General features: G+C 57.0%; 9 protein-coding genes across 9 annotated transcripts; 6 read left to right on the forward strand and 3 right to left on the reverse strand.

Moving 5' to 3' along the window:
- Positions 1-1,479: 1,479 nt before the first annotated feature.
- Positions 1,480-2,408, reverse strand: N657DRAFT_230381 (uncharacterized protein). The gene has a single exon (XM_062786314.1). The coding sequence runs from the start codon at positions 2,099-2,101 to the stop codon at positions 1,634-1,636; it is 468 nt and encodes a 155-aa protein (XP_062651602.1). The 5' UTR covers positions 2,102-2,408; the 3' UTR covers positions 1,480-1,633.
- A 1,759-nt stretch (positions 2,409-4,167) lies between these two features.
- On the forward strand, positions 4,168-5,855 carry N657DRAFT_641882 (uncharacterized protein). The gene has a single exon (XM_062792228.1). It carries the CDS (start codon positions 4,405-4,407, stop codon positions 5,641-5,643), a length of 1,239 nt encoding a protein of 412 aa, XP_062651603.1. The 5' UTR covers positions 4,168-4,404; the 3' UTR covers positions 5,644-5,855.
- A 607-nt stretch (positions 5,856-6,462) lies between these two features.
- On the forward strand, positions 6,463-8,427 carry N657DRAFT_230944 (Saccharopine dehydrogenase). The gene is made up of 3 exons (XM_062786317.1): positions 6,463-6,582; positions 6,725-6,807; positions 6,889-8,427. The coding sequence occupies exons 1-3, from the start codon at positions 6,569-6,571 to the stop codon at positions 8,136-8,138; spliced, it is 1,347 nt and encodes a 448-aa protein (XP_062651604.1). The 5' UTR covers positions 6,463-6,568; the 3' UTR covers positions 8,139-8,427.
- Positions 8,428-8,716: 289 nt separating this feature from the next.
- On the forward strand, positions 8,717-9,980 carry N657DRAFT_565861 (Las1-domain-containing protein; the record flags this gene model as incomplete). The annotated part of the gene is made up of 3 exons (XM_062788387.1): positions 8,717-8,835; positions 8,881-9,111; positions 9,194-9,980. The coding sequence occupies 3 exons, from the start codon at positions 8,717-8,719 to the stop codon at positions 9,978-9,980; spliced, it is 1,137 nt and encodes a 378-aa protein (XP_062651605.1).
- A 279-nt stretch (positions 9,981-10,259) lies between these two features.
- On the forward strand, positions 10,260-11,597 carry N657DRAFT_641884 (Metallo-hydrolase/oxidoreductase; the record flags this gene model as incomplete). The annotated part of the gene is made up of 9 exons (XM_062792229.1): positions 10,260-10,383; positions 10,440-10,482; positions 10,537-10,624; positions 10,674-10,745; positions 10,801-10,834; positions 10,882-11,092; positions 11,143-11,234; positions 11,294-11,455; positions 11,510-11,597. Exons 1-9 carry the CDS (start codon positions 10,321-10,323, stop codon positions 11,594-11,596), a joined length of 852 nt encoding a protein of 283 aa, XP_062651606.1. The 5' UTR covers positions 10,260-10,320.
- Positions 11,598-12,309: 712 nt separating this feature from the next.
- N657DRAFT_231091 (uncharacterized protein) lies at positions 12,310-13,575 on the forward strand. Its single transcript, XM_062786319.1, has 3 exons — positions 12,310-12,408; positions 12,467-12,681; positions 12,751-13,575. The coding sequence occupies exons 1-3, from the start codon at positions 12,400-12,402 to the stop codon at positions 13,193-13,195; spliced, it is 669 nt and encodes a 222-aa protein (XP_062651607.1). The 5' UTR covers positions 12,310-12,399; the 3' UTR covers positions 13,196-13,575.
- Positions 13,525-15,028, reverse strand: N657DRAFT_231088 (translation initiation factor eIF4e). The gene is made up of 2 exons (XM_062786318.1): positions 14,278-15,028; positions 13,525-14,191 (listed from the first exon to the last, which is right to left on the reverse strand). Exons 1-2 carry the CDS (start codon positions 14,765-14,767, stop codon positions 13,854-13,856), a joined length of 828 nt encoding a protein of 275 aa, XP_062651608.1. The 5' UTR covers positions 14,768-15,028; the 3' UTR covers positions 13,525-13,853.
- A 1,998-nt stretch (positions 15,029-17,026) lies between these two features.
- On the forward strand, positions 17,027-18,637 carry N657DRAFT_653952 (uncharacterized protein; the record flags this gene model as incomplete). The annotated part of the gene is made up of 2 exons (XM_062794463.1): positions 17,027-17,345; positions 17,400-18,637. 2 exons carry the CDS (start codon positions 17,027-17,029, stop codon positions 18,635-18,637), a joined length of 1,557 nt encoding a protein of 518 aa, XP_062651609.1.
- A 715-nt stretch (positions 18,638-19,352) lies between these two features.
- Positions 19,353-23,847, reverse strand: N657DRAFT_565322 (kinesin-domain-containing protein; the record flags this gene model as incomplete). The annotated part of the gene is made up of 6 exons (XM_062788348.1): positions 19,353-21,007; positions 21,071-21,315; positions 21,915-23,294; positions 23,361-23,470; positions 23,520-23,578; positions 23,634-23,847. The coding sequence occupies 6 exons, from the start codon at positions 23,845-23,847 to the stop codon at positions 19,353-19,355; spliced, it is 3,663 nt and encodes a 1,220-aa protein (XP_062651610.1).
- Positions 23,848-24,680: the final 833 nt, after the last annotated feature.

Here is a 24,680-nt window from a genome sequence, read left to right on the forward strand (position 1 = left end):
CCGGGAAGAAACCTTCCATTGACGAATGCAGATATTTGCGTGCGTGTGTTTCGAGTGAGCTGGTCCCACCTGTCGTTTCTCCTGGGCGGAAAAGGAGCGGTGAATACAGGTGCTGCCTTGGCGGGGTCAAATACCTTACCACAGTAGGTACTTTCAGTTTCCAATAATGGAATGGCCCAAGGGTGTGATAGGTACCTTAGCTTTTAGCGGATGGGTCGACAGGTGCCTGTCCGAGCCACTGACCCGATGCAGTCGCCCTGCATCAGGAATTGATCGCGGCCAGCCATTCACAATTCCCTTGCTTGGCCAAGAGGACAGGTTGATCGACCAGCCCGAAGTCGCCGGACTCTGAGAAAAGGGGGGAGGGATTGCAGGGCAGGAACTTCTCCGTATGTTTATGCCTCATCGCTCGGGTGCTGCCGATGCGACTTTTCGCTTCTCACAGCACAAGCGGTACACGGAGTACCTGCTTGGGTGTGATCACAAGTCGGGTGGCTGGTAATTAGCAGATGGCTTGCGATGTTTCCTGAACCCAAATCAAACCTCGCGTGGCCGTGCGGGTGGATTGTCTTTAGCCACTAAACGAAGAGAGCTTGGGAGAGCCCAGATCAGCACGCAGGCTGACGCGGGCTGTTAGGTTGTGTACTCCGTACTGCGGGAGGACAACATGACGAAGGCAGGGCACCAGGCTGGCGTGGGTGAGAACCACCACTGGAGCAAAGGAGGTGCAACCGGACTGAAGGGAGATGATGAGGCTAGTGAGGGCGCGGGCAAGAGAGACAAGGCGTTGCCAGATCGACGGAGTTCAGGCATCTCGGTGAAATGTACGGCGTAGTTAATGGAGCCTGGGCAGGCCGGCATGCACAACCTTCATCAGCTGGCATTTGTGCTCCCCGTTCGGAGTAGGGCCCACGCCTTTCAAGCGCTGTGGAGGTGTGATGGGTGCTTGACGGGAACGGGCGAGCGGCCGGAGGGAATGTTTGGGAGTTGGGGGGGAGGCAGTGGTGATGGACGACGCTTCTCTTGGTGCCGCGGTGAAAATTTCAGGTAAGACCGCCGACAGTTGTGTTGCTGCAGTCGTGGTCGGGTTTGTGTGTGTGGGCAACCGGATGAGCTGGATCTCATCCTTCCGGACGAGACGACAGTGACCGAGGTACCTGGTCGCCTAGTGTATCCGTAAACGAGGCGGTAACACCACAATACGACATGCGTCCTCGTTCACACCACTGTATCCGTACGTGGGTCTCGAGTAACTGCTCCAGTTTGGATCGCATCCGCTGGTGAGTGCGGTCGGAAATGCAGGTTGAGATGCATGAAACCAACATCCTTGCTCCGCGTTGGCCCTGGCGCGGGCCTGTGTCACATTGGCGTCGTTACCACACTTGCAGTGAGGAATCACAACCAATACCTATCACGGTGTAATATGGAAACCAAACGAACCCCCTCCCAGCCGCCGAGCTTCCGAGTTGGTTGAATCGTAACGTTATCATCTCGGTTGACGACGGTACAGTACTGTATCCGTACGTGTAACAGTCAAGCCAACTGAGACGGCCGGGGCTGGCTTGCGGGCTCGGTTCGGCCTCCACGTTCGAAGTTCGAGCGTCACAATCCATGCGCATGTGGAGGCCCACCGTCAGACAACTCTGTGCCGCCGAGTCCGAACCTTGGGATCGGCCAACATTGCTTTTGCAGATGGACACCGCGCGTCGAGAGCACGAGAGCCGAGACGGGTCAGGCAGGGCAACCTGCAGGCACACGGAAACCAAGTGATGGGAACGCAAAACTGAAAATCGAAATGGTACAAGTGGCGGGGACGGCGGGGAAGTTCCAACCGAACTCGGTTCGTGGGTTTGTGGTGCCGGCAGTCTCGGTCACCATGCCAGATGGACAGTCGCCGTGTGGAACTCTTGAAAAGAAGAAAGGAAAGAGGTGGATATGATTTGGGCGCTCTCTCACGACGGGTTCCATCCGCTTCGATGTTCAGTGACAAGCACCAGCACGGCGCAATAGAAGGCTGGGTCGACAGGGTTTCTACGCGTGTACCTGTAGTCGGGTACTTAGCAGGTACCTTTTCCATCGGGACCCTGCCCACGCTCTTCATTTCCACTACGCCGCGCCCGTGGCGCCCCACCGGCAGCCGACATCCACTGATGGGATTGCACACTTCCCCACGTCAGTCTGTGCCTTCGAAAGTCGGGTCCTCATCATGAGAAACCATTGGCTAAGTGTCCACTACCAATGCGCCCAGACCCTCGTTTCTGCTGCATAAAATATTTTGCCCAAGCATTTGGGACTCGTTATGTTCGTTGTTGCAGGATGCTTCATGCCTTGGCCTTGAAAACCGTTTTCTTTGCCTCGTCACTGGCTTGCAGGTCCTGTCGCAGTGCCTTGGAGAGATCAGACAACAAAATCCAGCTGAGCACGGCAGGAACAGCATGGAGTACGTACCTCAAAGTTGGCCAATTCTGGCCAGCCGTGTGAACAGAGCACGCCAAGCGTGACATTGCTGCAGGTCTTGCCAAGTATTCCACCACACGTAACCGTAGGTGGGGACGCTGGAACTATTTTCATATTTTGCTCTTCCGTTGCAAATGCAGCAGTGATGCACCCGCTGCCTGGCATCAGCCTCCATTTCAATGCGCGGCCAGATACCAACCCGATACCTACCGCACCGGTAATGCCCTATCCAGCCTCTGCTTTGGCGACCCTCAAGCGGAATGAAAGAGAGATGCGGGAACGCCAAGTTCGAAATGAAGGCACCTCTTTTTGTTGCCCTTGTTCGCGTGCCGATAGTCCGCGATGGAGTCGCCGGCCGAACATCCGTTTGGCAAAGGTTCCCCCAACAAACAAGGACCGGCGTCGAGTACCTCCGCACAGATATCACCCTATTAACACAGTCGGCTGACAGGAGCGAACAACAAGCGAGCCACAACGGCCGCCGGTGCCAACTCCACTGCGACCAGACGGACCCAAGGGTTGTCCGAGTCATGATGACTGGGCTGAATTCTTGGCCGGTCGTTGTCGTGAGGTTCTCAAATCTCCCATGTTCTCGCTCATCAGCATTGTAGCAACTGAGAAAATCAAGGCCCCGAAACAACCCCTTGGACCAGGGTAGACCCAAATCGCCAAGATGTCCTAAACGGGCGCACAACGTACAAGGATCGCGGATATCGCAGAAACATGGTCTGTGGAGCAGAGCCGGACGGACAACCTGCACAAGAGGCGGCTGGTTCCATGTGACAGGAGAAGCCAATGGACCTATCTCCGCAACATCGGTTCCGCCACTGGTGCTAACACACTGCGACTGTCCCGGAACCAAAACTCTTTACAGTGTACACTGTATTCTCGCGATGTGACACCTGATGCTGGTAGACCCCGATATGTACTTGTACAAACATTGCATGGTTCAAGTATTTCACTTTTTAACTTAACTAAGCGCCAAGCTTGACGACTGGATAACCAACGGCATCCCTCTCGCGCGGCTCCGCAACTTGACAGTACCTACTCCGTACTCGGTACCTCCGCTCAACACCAACCCTTGTTTCTCATCCCGTTAGTCCGGCTAGAGGATTTCATTGAGAGACGTTAGTGGGAGAGCTCCGTACCCAGGTACCTGCTTTCCCCACTGATGCAGCCAGCCTTCCAAGACTGATGTTCACTTTGGCATCCACAGACAGCGGCTTGGCTTCACACCCAAACTACCAAACTACCTTTTTCCATTCCCAGCTATCCACTTTCCTCCGACACCCCGGATCGTTCATGGCACTGGGCTGTTCGCGATCAGCCACAGTCAGACAGCCGACTAAGTGTACACTAATCCCTTTAAAGTAGATTACTCCGGTTCGATTCGTTCACCATAGCCCCGGCCAGGCCCCTATTCCAGCGTTGCTGCTCCGCCCATCCTGCAGCGAGACCGCTTGTACCCTTATGTACCGCAGCTCAAGGTCGGGTGGGCTAAAGAAACCCTGCAAGACCATATGACGCGGGCCTCAAGAGCCCCAAAGTCATGGAACACGCTCCGTTGACACGCCATGACCGCTCCTCCTGGCATGCCAAAGCGGCAACAATCACTCGGGCCTGTCGCTCCACGCCCGGCGCGGGCCAGGGAGAAGGCTTTCTCTCCCAGACAAGGTTTGATTCCACTCTTCTTATTGACTCGACGAAGCCTCAAATGACCTGTGTACGGAAGTACATTACCCATATTGCCATCACCGCCTCGCCTTGTCTCAACTCCGGGCCAGTTTGATCTTTGATATACCGCCCAACCTCAAGCAAAAGAAGTCTTTGCCTTTTGTTTCTGCACTACTACTCTCTCTCTCTCTCTTTCTCAACCTCACGTTTCATGTATGGGTAATACCGCATTGAACTGCCATCACGATGATACCTTCTCTCCTGGGCACCAACATGGTTGGTGTACCTCAGCACCAGGTCTCGGGCGGGGCGTACACCTTCGACACGATGCTCAGCGAGCTCTCAAGGCAGCTCGCTGGGAACACGAGACGGTATTCAAGATCGTCGAACGGACAGCAACGGGTGATGGGAAATGCCATGAGGATTGCGAAGCCTGGCAGTGCTAGCAATAGCCCAAGGTCATCGACGCTGCAGTCACGGAGGAGGACACTGGTCGGGGATGGCTTTCAGGGTGGGCTTCACACACCGTCTCCGGCAGCGGACAACTACCTCCCAACTCCGTCTTCAGAGGCTGCGAGCGACGTCTTCTTCGAGCGTGGCACCGCTACCCGACCGGCACGCCCCCTTAGCTGGCACCCGTCGTCCCAGGGCGCTCCGTCCTCTCAGCACCTGAACAGCAACGACTGCGCCATGCTCCACCCTTACCCGCCCCACGGCGACATCGACATGCTGGCAAGCCTCCAGCACCTTCCACCAACACCCGTAGGGGTCTACTCGGGGTACACGTCGCCCGCGGAGTCCTTCTCGCCGCTCTCGCTGCCTTACTCGAGCTTTAGCTCCTCCTCTCGACCATTCTGCTCGCCTGTGAGCCAGCCTGTACCGATTCCTCAGCAGCAGCAGCAACCGACTCCAGCATTTCATCCCGCAAATCCGTGCGCCGACTACCCCCCTTCTACCGCCTCTCTCGCCGAGATCCCCTATCTACCTCCTTTGTACGGCGCAGGCGAGAACGGCCCCCTTGCCTGGGAGGCGTATCAGCCCTACCCAGCCAACACCGCACCTCCCACGCCAGAGGACCTGGCCTGCGGCGCCCTTCCCATCACCCGCCCAATGGTGGACACGATATTCCACCAACAGCAGCAACAACAGCAACAGCCACCCGCCGAGCAGGAGCCCTTGACTCAACAGACAACATATCGCCAACCGCTTATCATCCATGACGACGACAACATCAACAATTCTGACGGAGAAGGCGAGATTCTCTACGGCATGGGCCTCTACGACGCCCCGGACCACGGCAAGGAGCCTTCGTCCAAGACGCTGCACCGGTCTGTCGTGCTCTCCCTGCTGGGGGGCACCAGGGATCCCGAGGATGATGGTGAGGAGAATGAGGAGGAGGATAACAGCGGTAAGGGGCTTGGGCTCAAGCTTGAGGATGCTTGGGAACCGCCTGCCAGTGAAGATGAGGGTGAGGATGAGGAGCGAGGGGGACAGGGTGAGGATGAGGAGTGAGATCCCGCGCTGGGTAACAAGTGTGAGCGGATGGTTGATCTTCTCTTTAGTTTGGTTCGCTTTGATCCACTTTGGATTGTCCGTGTTGATCGTGTACTTGCATTGGTAGCGAGGCGTTGTGTCGGGCTCAGGTTGAGGGGGTTGGTTAATGGGCGCGGGGATACAGCAACCGTGGGTTGGGACATGGACACGGGCACGGGTACAGGTACGAGCAATCGACTGGCGGAATAAATGGATGGCAGGTCGGCGTCTCTCGGACTAGATTCAGGTAGTGAGGCGAAGCCAATAAATGTTTGCGGATGTGGGTTTCACAACCCAGAGATGACAGGGTCGAAGAGGGGGACAATCCTATTCCGTAGGGCAGAGCAGGCTGCTGGATGTAACCAGCCGTTTCGCAAGCACTTACCTTGGTACTAAACAAATCAACATCCGCTGTGTCACTCATTTCCGTAACAGTGACTTGGCCGCATGCATGCATCTATAGGTGTTGGCCGCCCGAAGCGGGTTTAATTCCGCTTGGGTGCGAACCGGTCATCAAATGTTGAAGGATATTGGGCACCTTACAGAGAGATCACCGCGTTTGCTCTTGAGGGCGGCTGTGTCCCTGTGTGTATCCGTAAGGTATGAACCTGACAAATTGTATGAGCACGGGCACACCCGAACCGTGCCATGCCCCTACCCCGCCATACCCGCCGTTACCCCTCCTTGTTGATATCGGTTGCCATTCTGCCAACAGGAAAAAGTTTGGCCCCGTTATCGGACGAGCAAGACTGAAGAAGCAGCAGCTTGAGTCAAACAACGGGCAAAACAACCAGGCACACACAAGTTGTCGCTGTTTAGTTGTACTCTGCCAGACAAGAGCAGCAAATTCCCGGCACCGTCTCGAATTACTCCTGTGTCATACGCCGCAAAGAAGTGTGCCGAGATGGCTTCACAACAGTAAACAGCCCCCCACCTTCCACCCTTCACACCTGCCTGCTGAGCCCATCATGCCGTGTCCACAACCACCAAAGCCATGGCGCGCCTGGACATGTATTCCGTGGTGTCTTTCAGGCGGCTGACGTGGACTTTCCCCATTTAGTAAGGTGCTCATGCTCGGCGCGGGCTTCGTGACGAGGCCGACTCTCGACATTCTCAGCGATGCTGGCATCCCCGTAACAGTCGGTACGTGCATTGCCTACATTTCCTGACCTTGGTTCGGCCACGAAGTGAAGAGGACCCCCTGTTGACTGTGTAACCAAACAGCCTGCCGCACCCTGGCTTCCGCTCAGCAGCTCTCCGAGGGTGTCAAGAACGCCCACCCCATCTCGCTCGACGTCAACGACGACAAGGCGCTGGACGCCGAGGTGGCCAAGCACGACCTCGTCATCAGCCTGATCCCGTACACCTTCCATGCCACCGTCATCAAGTCGGCCATTCGCAACAAGAAGAATGTCGTCACCACGAGCTATGTGTCGCCCGCCATGCTCGAGCTGGACGCCGACGCCAAGGCCGCCGGCATTACCGTCATGAACGAGATCGGCCTAGACCCGGGAATTGACCACCTCTACGCCGTCAAGACCATCGACGAGGTCCACCAGGCCGGCGGCAAGATTCTCAGCTTTCTGTCGTACTGCGGCGGCCTGCCGGCCCCGGAGGACTCGGACAACCCGCTCGGCTACAAGTTCTCGTGGTCGTCGCGCGGCGTGTTGCTGGCCCTGCGCAACGCTGGCAAGTGGTGGCAGGATGGCAAGGTCGTCGAGGTTGCCGGCAAGGACCTGATGAAGATGGCGAAGCCCTACTATATCTACCCGGGCTTCGCCTTCGTCGCCTACCCCAACCGCGACTCGACCCCGTACAAGGAGCGCTACAACATCCCCGAGGCGCAGACCATCATCCGAGGCACCCTGCGCTACCAAGGCTTCCCTCAGTTCATCAAGGTGCTCGTCGACATTGGCTTCCTGGAGGACGCACCGCTCGACATCCTGTCACGGCCCGTGGCCTGGAAGGAGGCCACGCAGGCCGTCATCGGCGCGCCCTCCTCCTCGGCGGCCGACCTCGAGGCCACCATCCTCTCCAAGGCGACATTCGAGTCGGAAGACGACAAGCAGCGCATCCTGTCGGGCCTCCGCTGGATCGGCCTGTTTTCGGACGAAGCCATCGCGCCCAAGGGCAACCCGCTCGACACGCTGTGCGCGACGCTCGAGCGCAAGATGCAGTACGAGGAGGGCGAGCGTGACCTGGTCATGCTGCAGCACAAGTTTGAGATTGAGCACGCCGACGGCAGCCGCGAGACGCGCACCTCGACGCTGTGCGAGTACGGCGACCCGAAGGGCTACTCGGCCATGGCCAAGCTCGTCGGCGTGCCGTGCGCCGTGGCCGTCAAGCAGGTGCTGAGCGGGCAGATCCAGGAGAAGGGCATCCTGGCGCCCATGAATGCGAAGATCAATACCCCGCTGATGGAGGAGCTGAAGGAGAAGTATGGCATTACCATGGTCGAGAAGACTGTCTCGTAAGCCGTTGTGGTTGGCGGGGGTGTGGACTAAAATAGATGAGGATAGAAAAAATGGTCCTTGTGCTCCTTGTTCCCGCTCTCATGGTCTTAGGGGAGGAAAAGTGATTCACTTGACTGAAAGGATGAGCGAACTGGAAGGGTCTGTGTGTCCTATAATAAGAGATTGGAGGGATGTTCGGACGAAATCAGAAATCAACCGTGGTTATCGGGGAACTGGGAGCCGGAAAATGAAAACGAGAGCATGGCAGATGTGAGACGCCACTCGCTTCTGCAGTCAGATCCCTCAAATCCGATGAACATTCTGAACATGTGGATGACAATGAGAAGTGATCAGAAGACAATTGCTGCGTCAATATATTTACAGTTAGGTCCTTAATAGGACTTTGTGAAGATGGGATGCACAGACCACTTGTTGATAGCTTGCTATCGCGATCATCGTTGTTGAAGTGGTAATCGCCATACCCTCAAATCGCATTTCTTACAGCACCACAAACTCAGAGCTATACATCACCACTTCACTCCCACCAGGCACGTTGACGCCGGGTCCCGAGCGTCGGCAAAGCCGTCAACGTATAACTTATGGTACAATACGTCTTCACGCCCTGGCGCGACCGGGGAGAGCTTCTCGTCGTCCGGAGGCAGTTTTACCCGGAGCATCATCAACACCGTCAGCACCAGGGCGGCCAAAGTCAGACCCGGTCCTACATCAACAGCAAAGCTCGTAATCTGCCCTTCTTTCGGAGCGACGACGATGATAGAAAGCAAGGTGAAAAGCAAAAGGCGGTCGCCCGCGTATCCATGTGGATGCAGCGCGGCGGGTGTCCGCACATGGTTGAGTCGACGGCGCTGCTGACGGCAGCGATTCTGAGTGATGACGGGAATTGGGGGAGGGAAGACGGTGGGGAAAGGGATGGGTCAGCCAGGGCTTCGAGGGGGTATGCGGTGCGGGCGGCCTACTCGGCGGCGTTTAGTCGGTGAGTCCGGGTTCTGTTGGCCCCTGAAATCTCATCCCGCGCCACATAATCGCTGACATAAGATACTAATAAACCACGAAAGCTTCGTAACTGGCCTCCTCGACTCGCACCAAGACAAGCAACGCAAGATGTCCATGTACGACGTCGCAAAGTCGGTCGGCCTCCCCGCGACCTTTGTCGAGCTCCGCCACCAAGCCACCCACGAGCAACTACCCTCGCTCACGCGGCTGCGGTCCGCCGCGCGCAAGGCGCTGGATTGGATCTGGGGGTACTACTGGGCCCATTTGGAAACAGAGCACGGGTCTGGTTCTGGATCTGGTTCTGGGTCCTTGGCCAAGTCCTTGACTGGGCAGGGGGTGGGGCTGGGGCAGTGTGGCTTGGAGGAGAATGGCTCTGGGGCGGGCGGTACTATTGACAAAAGGGGCGAGAGTGGGAGTAATGAAGAGGAGAGGGAGGTACGCTTGTTGCTTGGGAGATATCTTGACGGGGAAGACGAGGTGAAGGGGGAGATAGGGAGGTATGAGGAGGGGCTGGTGCTGATGGTGCTGGATTCTGTATCTGGGAGTACGAGGGATAGCTGGGCGCTGCGGCGTGCCGTGGCGCTTACGAGGGAGATTTTGGAGCTTGGAGGACAGCCGCATCGGATAGAGGAGGGTGAGTGGCCTGAGGAAGGGGCGGCCATGGATGTTGAAAGCGTTCGAGCTGAGCTGGGCAGAGCGTGGCAACAGGTGAAAGAGGTGGAACAGGAGGAAGAGGAGGATGTAGTAGAGAATGAGGAGGCGGTCGATGTCGAAACTGCCGAGGACAGGCCTGCTTGGACGCTGTATGAGGAGGAGGATTGGGTGCCGAAGCCGATCGGCGTAGTGTAGGGTACATTAAAGGGATATCCTCGTTGTCATGAAGTCGTGAAGTCCCTGTGCTCCACGTAAATCAAGGGACTCAAAGGTAAACAACAGTGAAAAGGGGTTCGAATAGCGGAGGTCATGTGACTGTGGAGCTTGATGCCAACAATGGAGTGGCAGTGGCCGCAGTGCCCTGTTGAAGCGAAGCTGTCCAATGATAACGTCATGTCTTCCGGCTGCTTTGCATCGCCGTCCGTTCCGCGGTTACCTTGACCCGAATTCGCAAATCCATAGTTTTCCGGACCATTTTGCAATACTGAGCTTCGAGCTTGCTTCGGTGAATTTGTAAGCTGTACATATTGCATTAATGTACGCCTTGACTGTTGCAAGGCGTCTGTTCCAACCGAGATTCTCCTCATTGACTGCCACTGTAAGTCGCATCTGCCCTGAGTTCTCAGCTCGTCCTGGTGTTGAGTGTAGTAATAGCCGGCCATCACCCGCAAAATGCATATCCAGTCAATTCCCATGTGTATGTCGGCTGAACCCCAGCGTACCCTCGACTCAAACTCACAAGACGATGAAGGGACGGGAACAGGCGACAACTACGCCTACCTCGTGGTCGACGATAAGTCCAAGGAAGCCGTCATCATTGATCCGGCACACCCGGCTAAGTGAGTAAATCGCCGGACAGCATTCCGAGGCTGAAGCTCACTCCTTCAGGGTCGCCCCTGTGCTGAAGAAGGCTATTAAGGACGATTCAATCAAGCTCACGGCCATCATCAACACCCATCAGTGAGTTCCTGTGGACACTTGAGGTTGTGCATCTTATAGGCTAATAATCTTACAGCCACTGGGACCATGCCGGCGGAAACGAGGAAATGGTGAGTAAGCGCCACAGAGCTCAACGGACTGTGTCTGACCGTGACAGTTGTCGCAACTCGGCCAGCCCCTCGAGATTATCGGGGGCAAGGACTGCAAGAAGGTGACGAGGACGCCAAAGCATGGCGAGACTTTCAACATTGGTAGCATCGCCGTCAAGGCTCTGCACACGCCGTGCCACACCCAGGATAGCATTTGCTTCTTCATGCAGGACGGTGACGACAAAGTCGTGTTTACCGGAGATACGCTGTTCCACGGAGGTGAGTTTGCCGTATCCTTAACAATTTGGCGCTTGCTGAACCGACGACAGGCTGCGGCAGGTTTTTCGAGGGCACCGGCGAGGAGATGCACAAGGCCCTGAACGTCACGCTGGGCTCGCTTCCCGACGACACTCGGGTATTTGTAAGTTGTCAGACTGGGTTTGGGAGGCTGATGATGCTGACGATAATCTTTCTCCCAAGCCTGGCCACGAATACACCAAGGCCAACGCCGAGTTTGGGATGTCGGTCCTCCCAAGTGACGCCGTTAAAGCCCTCGAGACATACGCCAAAAACAACCAAGAAACGCAGGGCAAGTTTACCATTGGCGACGAGAAGCGGCACAATGTCTTCATGAGGCCTCATGTAACGAGTTCACGGATAACGATGATTACCACTCCTAGCTGACGCTCGTGACAGGACCCCGAGATCCAAAAGGCCACAGGTGAGACCGACCCCATCACCATCATGACCAAACTGCGCGAGATGAAGAACAACTTCAAGTGAGTCGGTCGCCCTGGGTGGTCAGGAAGCACACAAGTTGTTGGGCAAGAGGTTGATGGGGCGTTGCGGTGATCAGAGAGCCCGTCTCGGAAAAATCCAACTTGTAGCACGACTGAATGGCAAGCATCCAGGGCCGCTTACAGCTTCGATAGCAGTCTATTGACCACGAATACTTCCCCTGAACTTGCATCATGAAATGTCTCCGCCAGCCCATGCCATCAAGATCTGACAGGATCCAGATGCTGTGGACTCGTGGACGCGTCATACGGTGACGACACGAGGTTTCTACTATTGCTTCACTGTCCACACTTGCACGCCCTGGGGTTGTATGGAGGCGGCAAGCTCTAGCAAAATTTGAAGCGTCGAGGCTCGATGACAGCTCAATGGCCATGCAAATTCCTATGGAGAGCCAGCCAGCCGTGACCTACCTTGGACACTCCGTTATCCTTTGAAACCTTCTGCCTGTTTGACACAGATTGATAGAGCGAGGAGGGATGTAAATGGCTGGCTGTTTGGTTGCAAGCAGGGCGATCCGTTGGAATCGACTGGAGTCATCGAGAAGCAGGTGAAGGTGAAGAGGAAAATTCAGTGCAGCCCGATTCACAGATAAAGAGTTACCGAGCACAGTGGACTAGTGGCAGGATCACGTGGCTAGGCGCTCACTTGGTGATAAGCCCCACCCTAGATCAATTCGCCCAGGAAACTTATCGCTGTTCCATGAGTTCACATGGAACGAGTGCAGTCGCGAGTCGTCGCATCGCATCGCAAGACACTAACGCATTTATTAGCCTAGAATAGTGCCGTCAATGAGAATGGTATACTGACCACACTCAATTCAATGATGACAATGTGCTGACCTCTTAATCGCTCCAGCCTCCTCGACGTCGCCCCCCAGCCGCCGGCGCATCCTCCACCGCAGCCTCCACCTCCAAGCCCACCGGCGCACGCCCATCCAAGCTCGCCAAAGAACACAGCCTCACGGCGCAGGAAGAATCCGAAATCCGCGAAGCCTTTTCCCTATTTTCCGAGCCAATGGAAGGCGAAAAACAAGGCGTCATGCCCATTGGCGACGTGCGCCGCGCACTCATGTTCGTTGCCAACGCGCTTCCCGTTCCCCCCAGATTATTGCCCTTAGAACTAACTATATCATTATACAGAGCCCTAGGAGTCCCACCCTCTTCCCCGGCCCAACTAGCAACCTTCACGGCTGCGCTCGACCCCTCCGACGAGGGCTTCACAACCTACCCGGCGTTCCTGTCCGTCTGCGCATTACAACTCCACGCCCGCCGCCAGGACGAGTCCCTCGAGGCACACCAGGCGGAGCTCGACGAGGCGTACGCGCTGTTTGCGGGCGGCGACCCGGACGCGCCGGCCATCACGCTGGCCTGCCTCAAGCGCGTCGCGGCGCTGTTGAGGTTGGATCAGCCTTCCGTCGCTGGGACGGCGGCAGGCAAGGGTGATAAGGATGGGGACCGGGTGGTGGTGACGGAGGAGGTGCTGCGGGATATGATACTTGAGGCGAATGGCGGGGCCGGGGTGGGTAGGGGGGTGAGGAAGGAGGAATTTGATGGGGTGATGAGGCGGGCCGGGGTTTGGCGGTGAGTTCGAACGAGGAAACGAAGAGATAAAACAATAGGGTGGGTTAGGGATGTTAATGGGATGGAGGAGCGGAGGGTGGCGTGCAGAAGCATGAGGGGAGTAGGGCATGACGAAGGGAGGACAGACAACTGGGCCTACAAGGAAACCGGACGCATGCCCCTGTGCGAAACGACGGTCGGCCGACATAATGCAGTCACTCACGGTTGGACACTGCAACGCGGAAGACATAACGCCGATTCGCGGTTGAGAGTTAGGGTGAGAGATGGCGCCGCCCAAAGACGCGACGGCGGCTCGACGGTGAAAGCCGGAGGCAAACCGTGTCGAATTGAAGAAACGTCGATGATTATGAGGGAGCTGCTATCTACGAAATCGGCTTGATAAGCATTCGGGCATAGGCTGACTTCCCACGTCACATGCGAGAGCTAACATGAGAGAACTGGGTCGTTCCTAGGTTACTCTAGATAACTGCTCTCTGAAAACTGGTGGGCATGCCCACCACGGCCGTTGGCTATTGACAAATCAACGCCGCGAATATGCCAAACCAAAGGATGTTTATATCCCAAAAACGGCTTGACCTGGTGCGAGTAGGGAAGCCCACTTTTCCCAGGGTCCCCGTACTTCTTTCATACCATCACAACCTCATAACGTTAGCACACTACGCTCATTCCGCCCCCGAAGGCGGCACCTCGACAACATTTGACGCCTGCCCCCCGGAAGCAGCAGCAGCGGCCTGCTCTTGTGCCGCCTTGGCCGCTGCCTCCCTCACGCGCTGCGAGTCCACGACGGCTTGGAGCTCGGGAGGGACCTTGAACCCGGCGTGGTCCGAGTGCTTTTTGTAAAAGTAGTTGTCGGGCTTGGGGCGCAGCTCGGCGGGTAGCTCGTCGAGCACGCACTGCAGCATGTTGTCGATGGACTGCTGGCGAGAGGCATCGCGGTGCCAGATGGAGATGAGGTGCGAGTTGAAGCGGACTGAAAGGCCCACGCCGCAGATTTGGTCGCCTGAGCAGGGGGGCCCATTAGAACCTATGACCAAGGTGGGGGGAATGGGAGCCGGAGACGGATAGAAGGCAAAAGATAGGACATACCCTCCTCCAACACGCTCTGCAGCTTCTCTCCAATTGCCAACAACTGCACCCTCGTCCACACGTCCGGGCCGATACTCTTGGGCACGCGAAACGTCCAGCTCCCGCCCAGCACGTTCCGTCGGTCCTCCCAGATGGGCTTGAACCCGACCTTGAACAGGTATAAACTCTCGCGCATCTTGATCTGGTCGACGGGCGTGTTGTTGTTGTACCGCCAAAAGTCCTGCACGCTCTCGATGCGCGTGCCCAGCTGCTCCAGCTGCGCCTGGTATTCCCCGCCACTGCTGCTCGTGTTCTGCTGCTGCTGCTGCCGGTCAAACCACACGTGCCAGTAGTGCTGGGTGGGCAGCGGGCGCATGGCCTTGAGGAAGTTGCGCTTGGCGTCGTCGCGCTGCTCGGCCGGCGACGACACGCTGCTCATGGGCGAGTTGGGGTCGGAGGATTGCGACAGCCCGGAAAGGCCGCGCGTAAAGAGCGAGGGGCGCATGGACATGGTGGGCGCTGGGATATGCCGGGGGGTGATGCGCGGCTCTCTCGCCTCTCCCGTGGAAAAGGAGGGGATGGAGGGTAGAGAAGGCGGCCAACGGACAGATGCGAAGGAATATTTTCTTGATTTGAGCCTCTCGCGACTGCGGCAGAGGTGGGAGGCTCGCGGCAGATGGAAGTCACGGTAGGTGTTCGGCGGCCGGAGAGCAACGTTGGGCCGGTGAGGCTGCGGCGCAGGCTGTGGCAGGGTGCTTGCTGCCGGTTTGTTTCAATCTAACGCCGAAAGATGGGATGACGCGGAGCCGCGGACGTGGAGAGGTGAAGCAGTCAGGCACAGGCGTAGGCGTAGGCGTAGTGCGTAGTACACTGAAGGTTCGCGTTTTGGGCAGTAGGGGCTGTGACGCTGCGATGGAACATCGGCCGTCGGGCAGGTGAGGCAAGCGAAACGAGGGCTGGGACCGGGGGAGACCGCATGAATGTTGGCTAGGTGACGGTCAACGTCTATAGGTAGGCTGTAAGCGCTTCAAGGGTCAGCACAAAGCGAGACAATAATACCAAGAACACCAATAGTGAACGACTTCGGAGTACACGGCCTGGAAGGTGGACAATGTGGTGGACACTGCGAATGAAATCCATGGGAGACGGGAGACGTGGAGCAGTTCCCTGCCTGCCGCCAGGGCAATGGACCCTTGCCAGGGGACTGGGCTGAAACGAACATGGTGGGGCACCATCTCTGTTTCAACCTGGACGTGGGAGAGGCGCCAAGCAACCTCAGCGTCCTTCCTCCCATTCTCAGCCACTTCCATTTTCGAGATTTCCTTCCTCAGCATCACCAGCATGTGGCATCCATAGTGCTGGGTAGTCACCTGAGGTACGCGGTAACCTACTTTCATTTAGGCTTGGGTCACCAGCAGCCCGCCTGCCGTGACATTTATAAGGTAGCTTCCCCATATGCCGACGACTCCCGGCTCCGGAGTATTTACGTGTACGTTACCTACACGGCGAGATGGTCCTGGCTCGACCTGAGAAACTGAGTGGAGGTTTGCATGTCGATGCCCTGCGACGTGGTTTGGCTGACATGAATTTTTACCAACATTGCCTCCTTGTGGCAACAAACCGACTTACTTAAGGTATTTGTATCCTGGCCTGAGTTACCAGGTCGATACTGAGCGAATGCTGCTGGCCTTGGGCGCGCGGTCGGTCAAGCTGTGGTCTTCCCACCAGACGGGGCGTCCATCCGGTTTCGTGTCAGCATTTGTTGGCCATTTGCGACGACTCGCATTGTTGGACTTTGTTTTCCCGCGCGTTCGATACCCGCCTCTCTGTTCATTTGGCAGTTGCCTTCCATTTCTTTGAACCAAAACTGGTTTTGTATCCGCACGGGGCGATGACATTCCCATCAAAGCAGCCGGAATAGAACCGGTTCTCGGCGCCGGAAGCTTGCCGAGTGGGGCTTAAGTTAGCCGACCACATTCGAGTCTCGCGCTGAATCAATCATGACACCAGGGGAGCCTACTTGGTCGACCACAGCGAATTTCTTGAAAAAACAGGACGTTTGTTGATCAAGTGCAAGACCTCTAGGCACGCCTGACCTGATTTGATTGTGGGTCCGAATTTTGCCCAGTTGGCCAGCTGCTGGGCCTGCGCGGTCTCAAGTCTCTTCAAGCTCGTTTGGGACCCGTGTGACCACACAGTGCTTTCATCACTTCGCCAGTACTTACTTACCATCTTGATCTTCTCCTGCAAGCATCTGTGTCCCTGGCTGATACCAGTACAGTCCAGGCTGCTTCAGCCGTCGTCCATTCCAGAATTGGTCTCGATCCGTCTGGTACTTTTCCTTTCAGCTTTGTCCGACTGTCCAGACTCAGTCTGCAGCTCTTAATCAACCTCCAACTTGGGCCACACAGGAGCACCACGTCGCTTCTCTCCGCCTTACCTCACCTTGCAACCTCCTTTCCCGGCCACCAGATCACCTGCCAGCTGGCATTGGCACCATAACAGGTGTTCCGCCTCCCATTGAGCGCTTTTCCCAAGTTACGACCAAAGCTTCGATCTATACTGTTCCTGTGTGAACAATAGCCACTCCGTTAGGTATGCCCTGCCCTGCTCAGCCCTTCTTCCATATATCACACTTCGTCTCTTCAACTACATTGGACGCTGTTTTCCGTCTGCCCAGTTCCCATCGATTATAATCTCGGGTCCTGTTCTGCCGGGGCCTTCACCAATTCCCGTCTTTCTTACCCTCGACCACTTTGCTCTTTGCGCCATGAGTCCCCACATCAGGATCGTGGTGAGGGACAGAGAGTTGCTCGCCTCGGCGATGCCTGTCAAGCCCGTTGCGACCGCCAAGGCGGCTCTGTCGCCGCAGCCACCTCGTTCAAAACGGGGCGACCTGGCTATGCTCCGGCAGGGTGTTGACATCGCCTTGGAATACTTCAATAGCGATGACAGCGTGCCTATCTCAGAGCTGACGCCCAAAGCCAGAGACTGGGCGGACCGCTACGTCAACGGTGATCCCTACGCAGCAAAGCGGCCGACCGCCCTTCTGCGAACATTTCCCAACCTTTTCAACTTCGAAGTTGAAGGCAAGTTCAAATCTGGCACGCGAGTCGAGGGCCATCCATGACTAACACCCCCAGCCCACCTTCGATTGAGACCTGCGGTGATGTCTCCGCCGTCTTCACCCGAACCTGAGAGCGCCAGCCCTCGCGGTCTCCGCCGTGCTGAGCGCAGATTCATGAACTCGGGGACTTTTCCCGAGTTTGCGGAGCCAACCCTCGCTTCGGATTCTGAGATGGACCAGATTGTCGATCTTCGGTGCCGCCGCCCTGAGCCCGCGGCCAAGCCGACCATGCGGGTTGACGCCGCTATGCTTCGTGGCTCGGGCCTGATGAGCACGCTCCCCGAGTTCCTCGGTCAGTTGGCGCGCGCCAATCTTGAGACAGAGACGATGCTGGCTAACAACCCAGACGCCGTCCGCCTCGAGCTCGACGACGATCAGGCCGCCTCCCAGCAGCACATCGAGATGAATCTGTTTTCGGGTCTGGTCGAGGCGCAGCGGCGTCGGCGTCAGCCGCGTGTCCTTCTCCCCAACGATCTCGCCGTCAAGCTCCCCGATACTACCGGAAATAGTAGTGAGCACGAGAACAGTGAAGAAGAGGACAGCACTGAAGTCGAGGAGAGCGCCGGCGGCAAGCGCATCCCCAGTCCCAAGAGTTTCAACGAAGACAGTGGGGACGAATCCGATGCCTCGACTTCCACAACCGCCAGCCTACAAACCCACCTCAGAAAGCGCAAGGCAGCCGAGAGCGAGGACGACGGAGGCCCTGAGACCGCCAGCCCGCCCAACAAAACCCGCCTCCATTACCACTATCCACCGTCCGAACTCCGCCACTACGACACGAAACGGCGCAAGCTTGTCACCTGTTCCAACCCGGCCGCGGTCCCGGACGACCCGTCCGCCACCCCGATTGAGGAGCTACCATCCGACCCCGCCGCAACCAACAAGAACAATAACGACAACCGCCACAACCACGAGTCCGACAATTCCATCACCGTCGCCTCGCGCCCCACCAGCAGCGGAAGCAGCACCAGCAATAACAGTTCAAGCGCTGCTAGCCGCCGCCCAGTCCCTGTAACTAAGATCCGACTCCCCAGCCGCAGCCCAGGCGGCTCGCGATCTGCGTCGCCCGACAGGATCATTGTGCTCCGCCACCCGGTCGTGTCGTCGTCCTCGCGGGAGAGTAGCGTCGAGCCGGCGGGGCCGTCGGGTTCGGGCTCGCCTGCTCGAAGGTCCAAGATCAGGGTGGTGCAGAAGGAGGGGCTGGGTGAGGGGACTCAGGGGAAGAGGAGGCAGTTGATCGAGGAGGTCGAGTAACGTCTTTTTTTCTTTTTTTCTGGGTAAATCGGGCCAATCTAAGGATGGATCTGGCGGTGGGTTCGAGTTCCCATCGCCTTGGTTGACCTGCAGTTATAACGGCGTCTGGGGGTACATTCAGCATCGAGCATGCCTCTCCATGGCTGAAGTGGGATAGATGGTTAGATCAGCCTCAGCTGTAACATGGGACTGGCGTTGCACGGCATCTGTCCAACGTAGATAGATGGATCTGCATTGGCATTGTCATTGGCGTTCGGTTGGGCCAGATACTGATATCATCAGACAATGTCGACCTCGTTTCTTTCTTAATCTTGCCGTTCCGATTTCGGTATGTGGTTAGTGGGCGGCTGGTAGACACTGTTGTACATCACAAGGACATTGGGTACTGGCGACAGAAATGAATCAGGGAATGAACCAGAACAGTCACTGTGAGCAAACCAGGCCATGCCAGCAGTGCTGTATAGTTTATCCATCCACGGCCCTCGCCGTATTCCTAACCATATCCTATTCTTCTCATGACATACCCCATAACGCAACCTCAACTCCATGCAAACTACAATACAACTGAACCCGCTCGCTATTCTATCCGCCAGGCACACCATTGGACATAAGCCCTACCAAACTACCCAAACACAGGAAAGTCATCGTCGTCTGTTGTCGTAAAAGTGCACACCCCTCCTGTTACCCCCACAACCTGCTCAGCATCTCCAGCCCCTTAGATAATGTTGGTCCGGTTCCCTAGCGGCCGCCGCCGACTCAACTCGTCCAAAAATCTCGTCTTGTCGTCGCCAATCTTGCGCCGGAACAAGTCCAGATCCCGCAGCAGCCCGCTCATGTGCTCATGCATGTCGTCGGCATGCCGCTCATACCCTGTTCCTCCCGAAGCATACCCATCGTCGTCGTAGTCATCATCACCGTGCTCATTCTCCTTATTCTCGCCCTCCTCAAGATAACCGCCCTCATCAACAACTTCTTTCTCTTCCTTTTTGGCTGCACCAAAAGCAGGGACAGCGGGAATCGGATTCCTCAAACTCTCCAGCGCCAGCTTCAGATGCAGCCTCAGCGCCTCATTCTCCGTCTGCAAACTCCGAATCTTGCCCTCGGCCACGAGACTCCGCTCCTCCATAGCCTGCTGCAGACCTCTGACCCGCGCCTGGTACTCTTCGAGCTTCTCCTCGGCCTCGCGCGCGTCCTTTTCCCTTCGCCGGCTGTCGCCCACCACGAGCTGCAGCGCGCGGATCTCGGCCGCCATGGCCGAGATCTGGGCGTCTCGCTCTGCTTGGCTGATCGAGTCGACCTGGTTCACCACGGCGCGCGTGCGGATCCGCTTGGCCTGGTCCGCATACCGGAGGGTTGAGAGGGTTTCTTCGTAGTCGGAGGGGGCGATGCAGGCAATCATGGCGGTCTTGGAGTTGCCGCCCAGAGAATCTTTGAGGAGCCAGGTGAGGATGCTGTCGCGGTAGGGGACGACGGATTCTTTGCGGGAAGAGCCCGGGCGAGGGCGCTGTTGTTTGGGGTCGGCCAAGGCGGCGATGACGCGGCCCAGGGTTGTCAAGGATTTGTTGATGTTGCTTCCTTCGCGCAAGCGCTGGCCTGTAGCTTCGGTGGATTTGGCGCGTTCGCTGCCGGCCAGATCCACCAGGCGTATGCGGCTGGAGCGCTCGGTAGTCTCGTCCGTTTCGAGATCGTGGTGGATTTGCTTGAGCATGATGGTGAAGACGGCGTGGCTGCGCGAGCTGGTGTCGTTCATCTTGGTGCTGGCCGTCGTGCGGTTTTTGTCGCCAATGCGCATGTACCGGAGGATCTCATGCAGGCTGCGGACGGGGACCTCGGTGAGGTCCTTGACGTAGGGGCCTTCGGTGGGCGACTCCCGGATCTTGAGGTAGTAGGGCGGCTGGTGCGGGACGACGGGGACGAGGAGGTCGCGGACATGCTCGTTGTAGACTTCAAAGTAGGAAACGCGCACGTTGTAGCTGATGTTGGGTGTTTCGTCCTGGGCCGCGGTGATGCGCTCAAACAGGTCCTCGCATGTCCGCGGTATCAAGCCAGGCTGTTCGGGTGTTCCCATCATCGTGTACGACTTGCCAGAGCCCGTCTGGCCGTATGCAAAGATGCAAGTGTGATACCCTTCGAAGTTGTGATCGAGGAACTCCTCTCCTAAGCTATCGTAGACATCCTCTTGCGTGGCGTAATGCTCGTCTTCCGGGTCGTGACTCCAGAAGCTGTTGTCGAATGTGAAAGTCTTTTCCTCGACGACCTTGCGGGAGCGCGCCCGCGCGTTGGCCGGGTCGGTGTCGTTGGGGACCAGGAGGGTGGTCTGTTGGGTGAGGGGATCCATGCGGATGAGGCATTCTGCACTCCTTTCGATCTCTGGAATGACTGTCAGCGGTGGCCTGACCGATGAATATGGGGAGACACGATGACGATACTTACCCCTTGGGAGAAACGCCCTCACCCGCACGACAACTCGCACATTTCCTCCTGGATCCACCCTCGCATGAGGTGGGACAGTGCCATCGCGAGAGCGCAGCGACGGGGTACTCGCGCACGAGCGGACGGACCGCTGGGCGACGTCGAGGTGGCCTGCAGAGTTCGGCATCAGGCGCGGGTCGAGAGAAATGCCAATCAAGGTCTCATGGATGTCGGCGATGACGTCTCGAAAGCGCGCCTCGAGGTTGCTGAACATTTAAGAGAGACGGGTCTTCTTGGTCGCAGCTGGCGCTGACGGTGAGCTGCGCCTGCGATTGTTTACTCGACCCGGGGGTGCAGTTGCCGGGGTGAGCGATGCAGCCCTAATGCAGCTGGAGCTTGGCGGGCAGCGGTTTAAACAGCGGAAGTGGGTCTTATCTTAGTCGTCGTGTCACGCTGTGGTTGAACCAAATTGTCTTACGGGTTTCGTGAGGATCGCATTTGTTGATGGCACAGCACTGGGAGGTGGTGGAGCTATTCAATGACATGAACTCAAGTGACTTCAAAGGTCAATCCTGCGCATCGGGTGGTAGGTACGTATGTAGGGATGAAATTGCGTTGGGGCTTTCTGAAACATCCGAGATTCCAAACCTGAGAGCATGTTGATTGTGCATGATGTTGTTGACTGTACAAAATTCTTGAAGATAGCTCGCACGAGATGTCTTCGTCGTCTCACGCACGGTTCTATACTCTAATAATGCTTCCTGTCGCCCTGCTGAAAGCAAGCCATTGCCAACCAGTCAATGCCATCTTTTCCAAAGCTTAACCCAACACCTTCGACACCTCTCAAGCCCCTCTCAATTTATACGCCCGAGATAAGCCTTTCCCCAGCAACTCCCCGCCAACTTCCATCACCAACTTTCCCACCACCCCATCCTTGAACCCCTCCGCCTTCTTCAACACCACCTCTCCCGCCTCCATAGTCCTCAGCAATTCCGCCAGCTCCCCCTCCACCGGCAGACAATACACCAACCACCCGAGCGCACGCACCATCCCCTCCAACGCCTCAGCCGACCCTTCCTCCTGTGTAATCGCCTCGAGCACGGCTGCGGCCAGCTCGACCTGCTCCGCCTCAGGCAGCTCGTCGCCAGGCCCGCCGTCCCGCCTCACCTTGCTGTTCGCCAGCGCGACGTTGAATAACAAACTCGCGGCTGCCACGCGCACGTTGCTGTGCGATTCGTCCAGGAAGCTGGACGATATAAGCTTCGTAACCAAGCTGCGGAGGACAGGGTGCGTGAGAATCTGCGGAAGGTAAAGGGGGGAAGTGAAAAGATTGCAGGTCATTTGAAGTGTTACGAGGCGCAGGGCGTAGGGGCAGGTGGCGGGCGGGAGAGTGGTGGTGACGTGAGTGAGGACGGCGTTGAGGGTTTGGTGTGGGGGTGATTCCTCTGCGAGAAAACCGCTTACGCGCGGGTCAATTAGGCTGCAGCGGAGGAGGTCGATGAGGGGGAAGAAGTTGGAGGTTGAGAGGGTGGTGAGAGAGGTGCGGAGGAGGGAAGTGAAAGCGGCAAGGTCCGGGAGGGTCGCTTCTGCTGGTCCTTCGGAGACGCGCGTGTCGAGGAAGGTCGCGATGCTCTGGATTGCTGGGTCGGTTGATATGGACCCCAGTTTGGCGATGAGTTTAGGCAGTGGGGGGATCTTGGTGAAAGTGACAAATTCCGTGTTGGGGTTTGAGAAGCTGGGAAGATGGAGGGCCAAGTGTGGGTGAGGCGGCCAAGCCATCTGGACGAGGAGCTGAACGTTGCCTCGCAGTGCACTTGGATCCGCGCCCGTCCATCGGTTTTCCTGTTGACCTCTCAGGAAGGTTATGAACGTTGGCGTTGCCGAGACGGAGTACCGTCTGCCTACATCGAGGGCTTGCGAAATATCAACTTTGAACAGGGCCCCCTTCTCCCCAACCTCGGCTGCCAGGTCGTCATAGAGCGGATAGAGTGTATTGCAGGGGGGACAGGTCGAGGAGGTGAAAAAGACGACCGCGCACGACTTTCGAAATCTTTCCAACAACTCGTCGAGCTGTCCAAGGGTCGAAACGACATGGACCTTGCCGAGGGGATGGTGGAGCTGCGATTTGGGCTTGACCGAGCTGCCAGGAGTTCGTTGCTCGATGCCTAGAACGCCGCCGCGCCGTTTGTTGGCGTTGATTTGCTGGGTGAGCGCGGGCATGAGCATCTGCCCAAACGGCGAGTCTCTGTGAGGGGTCAGTATCGGCCTGGAGTCTATGATATTTTACAAGGGCCGAATCCCGGATACGTACAGCACCGCTTGAGGCATATTGGTGATGTGGCTGGGTATGCCTTTCCCCAGGAGGAATGTGACAAAATCGTTCGAGAAATTGTTGCAATTGTGTCTCCACAAGTCGTATGCCTGCGCCTGTCAGTGCTGACTCCGGTAGGTCAGGGCCATATCGACTCACCTCGACTGTGTAGATCTCGCGCAGAGAGTCGAGGTACTCTTCGATGACGTCCATGGGTACTTGAAAACGCCCATCTGTCAGAGATAAGCCGTAGTTGACAGATGAGACGCTTACATTCGGTTTTTCCCAAATGCAACTTCTGCATGGGCTGGCCCAGGTGCGAAGACCCTGGCTCGATTGCCACAACATTCCCGTCGTAGACGTATTCTCGCCCATTCAGCTGAACGGAGGTGTGGTACACGGCATCTAGCTGGAACCCGAGCAACCCCATAGACATTTGGCGCGCCAGACCGCGAGAAAGGTCATATACGAGGAGGTAAACGTCCATCACGGAAAACGAAGACAGTGACGGTACGATCAAGATGAGGATGAGCTGAGGGACTGTAAGATGACTTAACGGGGCTCTTGCAACGAAAGTTGGAGCGGATGAACGAGCAATTTGAGTTCAAGTGAGTATCGGGTCAAAGACTTGAGAAGAGCGGTTAGCGTTGTGCGTGCTACCTGTGGCCTGCTGTCTAAGAGGCAACAGCCGGTTACGAACCAGAAACTGCCGCTTCTGGAAGGCGAAAGAAGCCGAAACCTCGCCGCCGGTACGTTACGGTATGATACGACCGAGATGTAATGAACCTTACAACAGCTCCCTCTGATACTAGAGTCACCAAACGAAAGGGCAGAGAGGGTGAAGCAAGCAGATCGAGACAAATGAGAGAATCGATAGGGGGCCAGCGAGTAACGGAAAGGAGATGGCACTGGACGTATGCCAACATCGTCCCCTGCATCTTTAGCCTCCCCTGGAATAGGGCCACCGTGATCGAGGACAACAGGGAGGGACGGTGGGTTGGATGACTGAAGGCCCCAGACGGCGAATCATGGGATGCGCGTTGCCTCTCAACTCGAATCACAAGCCGGGCAGCTTCAGACAGCCAGGCGCAGCGGTGCTCGGCATCCGTGCCCGGACAATTGAGGCATGTTAGCTTGGGTCCGCCTCACCATCTCCGGGGCGGCATGAGACACAAACCACCATGTCCGAATTGAGAACATGTCTTCCCAGATGAGGAGCGAAGGTCCGGTGGGGGACAGGCTAAGTATACTTACGTCGATATCCGGTTGACAGGTCGATATCGATGCTCCTTGGGGCTCAGGCTCCGGGCTGTCTAGCAA

This window comes from Parathielavia appendiculata (genome assembly GCF_033297405.1).
Source record: "Parathielavia appendiculata strain CBS 731.68 unplaced genomic scaffold N657scaffold_2, whole genome shotgun sequence".
Taxonomy (NCBI): Eukaryota; Fungi; Ascomycota; class Sordariomycetes; order Sordariales; family Chaetomiaceae; genus Parathielavia; species Parathielavia appendiculata.

What these genes read in the sequence shown, in the direction of transcription:
- N657DRAFT_230381 (XM_062786314.1), bottom strand. Translation starts at nt 2,101, where the DNA reads ATGAAGAGCGTGGGCAGGGTCCCGATGGAAAAGGTACCTGCTAAGTAC.
- N657DRAFT_641882 (XM_062792228.1), top strand. Translation starts at nt 4,405, where the DNA reads ATGGTTGGTGTACCTCAGCACCAGGTCTCGGGCGGGGCGTACACCTTC.
- N657DRAFT_230944 (XM_062786317.1), top strand. An exon ending in TGGCATCCCCGTAACAGTCG is followed by an intron (nt 6,808 to 6,888) that starts GTACGTGCATTG and finishes GTAACCAAACAG; the next exon opens with CCTGCCGCACCCTGGCTTCC.
- N657DRAFT_231091 (XM_062786319.1), top strand. An exon ending in GACGTGCGCCGCGCACTCAT is followed by an intron (nt 12,682 to 12,750) that starts GTTCGTTGCCAA and finishes ATCATTATACAG; the next exon opens with AGCCCTAGGAGTCCCACCCT.
- N657DRAFT_231088 (XM_062786318.1), bottom strand. Translation starts at nt 14,767, where the DNA reads ATGTCCATGCGCCCCTCGCTCTTTACGCGCGGCCTTTCCGGGCTGTCG. An exon ending in GCAGAGCGTGTTGGAGGAGG is followed by an intron (nt 14,192 to 14,277) that starts GTATGTCCTATC and finishes CCCCCTGCTCAG; the next exon opens with GCGACCAAATCTGCGGCGTG.